The sequence below is a fragment of the Hipposideros armiger genome, unplaced genomic scaffold (genome assembly GCF_001890085.2).
Source record: "Hipposideros armiger isolate ML-2016 unplaced genomic scaffold, ASM189008v1 scaffold_233, whole genome shotgun sequence".
NCBI lineage: Eukaryota > Metazoa > Chordata > Mammalia > Chiroptera > Hipposideridae > Hipposideros > Hipposideros armiger.
In genome coordinates, this window is record NW_017731583.1 from 1,023,639 (window position 1) to 1,031,806 (window position 8,168).

At 34.5% G+C, this 8,168-nt stretch overlaps 1 protein-coding gene across 2 annotated transcripts in view; it reads left to right on the forward strand.

Annotated features, from left to right (window-relative positions):
* HEMK2 (HemK methyltransferase 2, ETF1 glutamine and histone H4 lysine) overlaps window positions 1-7,552 on the forward strand; it is an 11,199-nt gene extending 3,647 nt beyond the window's left edge. The window contains exons 3-6 of one of the 2 annotated variants that reach the window (XM_019654990.1): window positions 251-341; window positions 4,265-4,348; window positions 5,519-5,678; window positions 6,712-7,552. In XM_019654990.1, coding sequence (XP_019510535.1) covers window positions 251-341; window positions 4,265-4,348; window positions 5,519-5,678; window positions 6,712-6,818 — 442 coding nt within the window. In that variant the 3' untranslated portion in view covers window positions 6,819-7,552. The remainder of the gene's footprint in view (window positions 1-250; window positions 342-4,264; window positions 4,349-5,518; window positions 5,679-6,711) is intronic. The other variant, XM_019654991.1, reaches the window with a different exon arrangement.
* The last annotated feature ends 616 nt before the right edge of the window (window positions 7,553-8,168 follow it).

The window sequence follows — 8,168 nt, forward strand, 5'->3', positions numbered from 1 at the left end:
AGGGCAGTGTCACTGTCCCTCATATGTGGGATCCGAACCGGGGCCCTCTGGCATCCCAAGCGAGTTCTTAACCATCGCGCCACTCGGCCGGCCCCCAAGCCAACTCTTAACCAATGCGCCACTCAGCCAGCCCTATTTGCCGTTATTAAAACATTCAAAATTTTTTCTAAATCTGCTTTATGTAAAAGAATGGAACATTCCTTGAATTTTTCAGTAACAGATTTGTCTCTTCTTTCGTTTCTGTTTATAGGTGCACTGATATCAACCCTAAGGCAGCGGCTTGTACCCTGGAGACAGCACGCTGTAACAAAGTTCACATTCAACCCATAGTTACAGATTTGGTGAGCCATTAATCCTTGCCGAATAATAATTAAGGTCAAAATGATTTAGGTTAAAGAAACTTGAGTGATTAATTTTTAACTCACTAAACAGTGTACCCCATAGTTTATAAATTTTTGACTGATGTGATCCTCTTTGTTCACAGTTCACAGGGAATTTCTGTTGGCTTGTATAGATCAGACATCTTTCTGTCAGAAGTCACAGAGAATCCAGTTCAAACTGGCTTAAATAAAAAGAGTGGGTGGCTTCAGGCACAGCTGGCTCTAGGAACTCAAATGGTGTTACGGGTATCTTTTTCTTAGGTCTGAACTTCTCTCTAATGGCTCTATTCCTAGGCAGTATTTCCCTTCATGGTACCAACGTACTTTCATGTCTATTTCTTATTCCTCAGCAATCCCCCGCACCTCCATAGAAAGAAACTTTCTACTCAGTTAATCTAGCAAAAGCCCCTGAATGTGTATAGTTTGGCTCAACTTGGGTCATGTGCCTATCTCTCAGTCTCCCACCTTGTCCAAGGGGGGTTGGACTGTGGAAATGATTGACTTAGGCCTGAGTCATGGTCCCACCTTCCCTGGGTTGAGAATGAGAGAGGTAGAGCTTTCCCACTGAAAGTCAAGAAGTAATGAGAAGGAAAGGGAAGGGAAATGGGCCCTGGGCTGGTGACAGCAACAGATGACAACTACAGAGTCGTCATTTTAAGTTATACATCATACCTTTTTCAGTTACAGTTGTTAAATTATTTTAATTAGTAAGATGTGGATAATTTTTAAATTTTTTTAGTTAGAAATGTTAAATGCCTTATTATAAGCAAAACATCATAATAGCATGTATCAGGTGGTCATAAGAAATATAAAATGTCTTCAGTGCTTCTTGACCTGTAGTCTTAACACTGATAAGGGTATTTATTTAGGTTTTCTGCTTTATTATTCACAAATGGTTTTGCAGCTTAAAAGAAATTAAGCCAAAGATGTGAGAAATTCTTTACATATTACTAGAAGTTGCTACTGCCATTAAAAACTAGATGAGCAAGAAAGGTATTCAAGTGACTGACATGAGATCAATTTGGCGATATTGCTCTTTAAATGTTTTAACTTGTTTCTTTCATGTATCCGTAATTAGTGTTAACTATGTTTGTGATAGAACAGTAAAACTTTAGAGATAGAAGAAATTCAGAATATTTTTTTAACCGAGGTAGAAGCTGAGATGAGGTACCTTTTTGAAAGTCACATGAGTAATAAAATGAGAAATCCAGAATTGAAGCCCAGACCATATGCATCTAAAATCTAGAGGTCTCACAGCTGTTTTAGGACATGATTGGTGTAGTCCATGCTAGAATCAGATCTCTCAGTAGTTAAAATTGGCCACGATCCTATTGACATAGGCCAAATAAAGAGCAAGAGGTAGGTATGACCATAGATATTAGGTCGATTTACAAAACTCTTTACATGTGCCAATATTCAGAACACTGGACGTGGGTTATCACCACTACCATGTAAAAGAAAACCATTGTTTTTGGATAGTTTACCTGTTTAAAAAGTAACACTTTTATTGTATTTCATTTGTAGTTGTAGAATAAAGTCTTTTTCAAATATGTCCTATGATTTCCTTATGTTAGTAAAACAAAATAAACATAATTTTACCTGTATTGTTTCAGGGTCATTAATATAAGTATCAGTTATTATTCTGTTATATATGATAATGACTTGGGTTTCTTCAGGCATTTCTGCCTTTACACTATGCAGCTGCAGTGATTTCGAGCTGTTTTTTTCTCTGTCTTTTCACTTGCTTTATGGTGTCATAGTTCACCTCAACCTTTAATAGCACTTCCTCGCTCTCTTTTCATGTGCTTTGTGCTAGAACAGCAAACAATTAATTAGGTAGATTTGTATTTAAGAGTTAAGGGGCTCTGAATAAGTGCCTCTCATGTGAATAAAGTACTATATGCATTTTGCTGTATGCATTTAACACTTTCTTGTCAGAGGCCTGTTTTGCTTCCTTCCCGGTACCTGGATATGTCCCAGTGCCCTGAGACTATCCAAAAGCTGAATATGGGTTATGGGTGAGGGATGCCTGTAATCAGACTTTATATCCAGTCCACTGTGACTTTCTTCTTTAAATCCGTTTTCTTTATAACTCCAAAATTTTCTATTTGTTGAATGACAATTTTTCCTGTATTTAAAATCCAGTGCTGCATTAATTATAGTATATAGTACCTCAGGGCCATCACAAACAGTTACAAAGCAAATTCTTTTCTGCTTTGCTCTCTCAACATTTCTGCAAAATTACATTTTGGACTTTTTTAATAATTTGAGAAACAATTTCTTTATGGAATTGAAAACAAAGTTGTTTTTTTTCCAATTATGTTTCCTCACTTTCCAATGTCATTACTAGAAGGAACAGCAGATTACCTAGTCACCTGTCTACGTGCATATATGAGAATCACTTCCCCCCAAAATGGTTATCTTTTCTCTTTTTAAATGAGAAAGAAAAGTTACCTCTGTAGACATCTCTTCAGAAGCAGTACTCATGTGTTCTCTTTGAACTGCTTAGTTAGCAGGCCTCTGAAGATAATAAAAATGGAACTGCTTTTCGAAAACTAAATAAAATGGCAGGCAATTCAAAGGCAGTTTCACAGTGTTTGTAAGTGGCCCAGTGACATGCCCAGTACTTAGATGGTATGGCTGAGTATGAAATAACTTTGAATCACATAATGTGAAAACTGTTGCCTCTTCAATTTTCTTTTGGCCCGTCTGATTGCATCAAGGAGAAGGTCTCAGTTTGGTGCTATTTAACACTTTTCATAAGCTTAGGAATGCCCTTTTGACAAAGAGAAAACAGGTCTGGGTTACTCTTTGATTGGCAACAGTAACTATCTATAACAGTATCATTTTTTTTCATTTATATTGCATTTATTCTTGTAGTCATTTCTATTTCCAGAATGTAATAGTGATTTTCCATAGTAAATCTCCCTTTAGAGCACATTCATTTAGCAAATAAAGGCCCACGTAAAGAAAAATATCCAGTAAATTATGGTATGTCACTGTGCAGATAGCGAGAAATTGAGAGATTGTTAATAGAATAACTGTAGTATTGGATGCTGCCTTGAGATACTTCACCGTTCCATCTCAAGACAAAGGCTCAGAGTTCATGGGGAAGAGGCAGTGTCAATAACTGAAGGAAATGGCTTTGAGGTGAGAACTCACCCTGACATATCACTTTCCCTTTACGGTGCCTGTGAAGGCACAGGATAATAATCAACATAATTTTTTAAATATTTAGTTATTTAACTCAATCAAAGGAATACTTTAAATGGCATTTTGTCCTAAATATACTTTCATTAAAAGACAGTTTTCTTCTTGTTAAAAATTGTACTCAGTTTAAAGATTTATAAAATGACAAAAAACTGATGTTTTCAGTGTCTCTTCCCAGTATTTCCAACTCTTTGTTTCTTTGATAACTAATTGTTTCCAGCCAATACATTTACAAATAATTAAGTAGAAATAAAAAAAATTCCATCTTGACATTTTCTGTCATAAAATGTTTCTTTTGGTTAAAGAAAATAAATGTTTATGTTAGCTGCTATAGCTTTAAAGTTGTATACAGATCTATGTAGAACATGTGCTACAAAATGAGAGCTTGCTTCCTCCTTAATTTATCTTCTAAAGTGAACCCAGAGCATAAACACATGAGCTGCTGAAGAGAGGAGACTTTCCTGAGCATTTTATATTCATTCTGATAGTTTCATTCCCTTATTTTTAGGTAAATTCATATAATCTTTATCTGCATGAAAATGTAAAAATATTTATCTCTATTTCTGTTTGTAGTGTGGCCTTCTAACACATTTTTTCTTAAAAACATGAGAGATGTTTTTAAAGAGTGATTGAATTTATACTCTGGCTTAAAAGTCTGACTGTTGAACATTTAGGTCAAAGGCTTGCTACCACGATTGAAGGAAAAAGTCGATCTGCTGGTGTTTAATCCCCCCTATGTGGTGACTCCACCTGAAGAGGTACAGATAACAACATTTAATTGTTAATATTTTTTGTTTTCTTTCTAAAAATCAAATGAATTTCATCATATGCCATCAGTCAGCTGCTGATTAAGACAAATTGCTCTGATTTTACTCCAAATTGTCAATGATTGGGTACTACTGGCAGACACAGGAAAGGAACCTAAAATGGAACACAAACTGACCCAAACCTATCTTCAAAATCCCATCCAAATCAGGCCATGGTATTCAAATCTGTGTGTGTGTGTGTGTGTGTGTACACATGGGGCAGAAGCAAACAAGCAAAACAGTAAAAAGGAAAAATGCAATTTTTTAAGCTGGTATATAAACATTTATTTGTAAAATGCTTGTAGGTACAATGAAGTTTCTAATGAGGAAGTATATGCCATGTTAAATGAATAAAAACAGAAGTAATGATTGTATATAAATAATTCAAACTAAAATATGGACAAAAATCATTGAAGGAAATAAAAGGAAAATACTTGTGTTGGGTTTAAGTTATTTTTAAGTGATTTCTTCAGAATATCCTTTAGTTTTGAAAACAGTATACAATGGTGATCTAAAGATTTTTAATACTGTATAAACTCACAGGTTTGTGTCTACAATAGAATTAGATCGTTACAGTAAAAAATGTGATAAGTGGGTTCCTAAAATGGTCTTTATGATTCATACTTTAAGTAATCTAGAAGACATCCAGGTGCAGTGGGGCATTTTGAAATTTTGTTTCTGCAAAGTAAATCTCTTATAATACAAGCTCTCCTTTCTGGTTTCTTCCAGTTCTATGTTAAGTGTAAGAATTACCTGTCTTTCATTATAAGCATTGTATTAATAGTAACTGTTATTAAGCCCTTAATATGTATATGACACTGTTTTATAACTTTATATTTACTCATTTTTTCTAACAGTGGACAAAGTAATTTTTTATCATTTTTCTAATTCTACAGTTGGAAACTATTGTTTTTCTAATTTTACAGATAAGGGAGGCAGTTAATTCACAGAGATAAAGTTACACAAGGTCACAAGGCTAAGAAATGGTGGGGCTCAGATGAAACTTGACTGTCTCCTGGACAGCAGTAAAATACAAAATATATACTTGTTGAGTGAATGTTACTTGTCAGAAAGATTCAGTTTGTCATTCTAAATGTAACTTGATGAGTTGAAACAAAACAGTCTTTTTACTGGTCACAGGTAGGAAGTCACGGAATCGAGGCAGCTTGGGCTGGTGGCAGGAAAGGTCGCGAGGTCATGGACAGGTTCTTGCCACTGGTTCCGGATCTCCTCTCACGAATAGGGTTATTCTATTTAGTTACCATTAAAGAAAATGATCCAGGTAATACAAACCAGTTTATATTTTAATCATTTATTTTGCTGAAATCAGAAGTTAATAATGTCAAAGACTGTGATTTATAACATAACCTGGGATGTTATGAATATAATCACTGACAACTAATATAGACAACACATGTTGAAAGAGAGGTATTTTTTAGATTTGGGGTTTTTGTAAAGCATTGTCTTTTGGAGGGCGGGATGGGCAGTTTCCCCAATTCATAAACTAATATTCAAATACAAAATCTAGTATCGTCTTCCAGCATCTCACCCTCAATATTGTGAATTTTTTCTCCACCTCGTCTTCATGCCCTTGACAATTCTGCTATATCCTCTTTAGTTCATCTGAAGCTTTATCATGAAAACTATCTCATGGTATAGACTGCTATATCTTAGTTTTCAGATTACTTTTTAACTAAATTGACCATAATCTTTCTTCTCTTTTTCTGTATACCTCGGTTTGATTTTTATCTTATACCTTATATTATCCCCAGCCCCTCAAAGTCACATCATGAGTACTAGATTTTTGGGGGTTTTTTGCAACTCCATTTTCTTAGTTCAATCATTTTAGTGTTGTTTATAAAAAGGAAGGTTTTGCCTTTTTCAGTACACTTGAAATAAACTACTTTATATTTACTACCACTGTGCAGTGTTACTGCACAGTTTGCCCATACCTGAACTGACACTTTTTTATCCAAAAAGGATATGAGGCAGAGGTTGGAGCCAAGCAACTAAAAAACTAATTACTTGCTGTAATAATAAGTATAATTGATGTTTCTATTGAGTCCAGGGGGGCTACCACTGCAAAGCAGGCCATTCAGTCTGATTCGAATTCTCAGCAACACCTTGAAAATATAAAGTGCTCCCATCTGTCTGACACCCAAGTTCACGTTAATAGAAATTTCCTTGCTATACATTGTTTTCCCAGATGAACAGAATTTGTACAGTCTATGTTTATCATTTATTAAATTGTTTAGTGATTATACACACTTCACCAAATGATTTAATTGGATTTTACCTTTTAATTTTCATTTTAGAAGAAATTTTGAAAACAATGAAGATGAAAGGTCTACATGGGACTGCAGTACTTTCCAGGCAAGCAGGACAAGAAATCCTTTCAGTTCTGAAGTTCACCAAGTCCTAATATACAGTGTGTGCTCTGTATTATATTGAATGTCTATATATTGAATAATACATATTATATCGAATATACATATGAATACCTTTATATTGAATACATATAGATATATATAGATATATCTCTATATATGCTGAAAGTATTCAGCATATTTTAAAACTGAAGTCATTTCTTGGTTAACAAGTAAAATTGTCAGAAATATGTCACATAGAAAATGGTGGAAAGGTTGGGCATTCTCTTTCACTCAGGAATTAAGCCTACACAAATATATGCATAAGTGCTAGTACATACAAATATTATATATATATATATATATATAATTTCATTTTATATACAAAAGATATTTATATATGAAAGGATATTTATTTCAATAGCAAAACGAGGAAGTCAACCGAACCGCCCATCAGGAAAGAGATTGGTAAAATAGATTACAGTACATCCATGTTACTGACCGTGAGTGACACCAGCTATTAAATATGAGTGGGGTCTATATATACTGAACCAGAAGGAGTTCATGATGTACTTTTGAGAGAAAAAAAGCAAGTTGCAAAACAGTATTATCTGATATGTATATTTTTGAAAAACAGAGAGGGTAGGTTTGTATGTGTATATAAGAAGTCTCAGAAGATACCAGGTGGGAATGGAGGAATTTTCAGTCTTTTGTGGTAGCATTTGTATAATGATAATACATTACTTGTATAATTTTTTAAAGTTTTTTATTTAAAAATTTTTAAAATTTACTTTGACTTGCTTATTGTCTTCATTCTGTTGTTTAGAATGCCTTCTGCCTGCATTCTTCTCCCTGGTCAGATTTTCCCTGCATTTTATCCCTTATCATATAGTTTTGTTTTCTTTTTGCATATATGTTGTAAACTACTATACATTTTTCTTAGATCAAGAATTGTATATAACAGGGTTGCCGATTCAATTCCCGGCCCGAGCTGAGCTGTGCTGAGCTGCCAACCGGTGGCAGGATGGCTCAGCTAAAACAAACAAACAAAAAAACAATTGTATATAAACTCACCACTCTTACGTTAATCACATTTTTAAAAGCTTGCATGTGTCTTTCAAGAAATGTCAAATTACCTTTACTAAACTTAGATATCTCTTCTTCCATCACTTCCACACCATTCAAAATCAACGAGCAGGGATTGTGTAGTACCAGAGTGACGGGAATCTAGAATTTATTTTTTATTTGGCTTTATGAGAATCGGAATCACTTGTGGAAACTTTTAAAGATAATAAGCTTTTTTTTTTTTTAAAGATTTTTATTGGGGGATGGGAACAGCGCTGGGGAATTGGGGGAAGGGGAACAGACAAGCTGCTGTCATTTTGTTCTTCAGTCTAGTTGTGGAG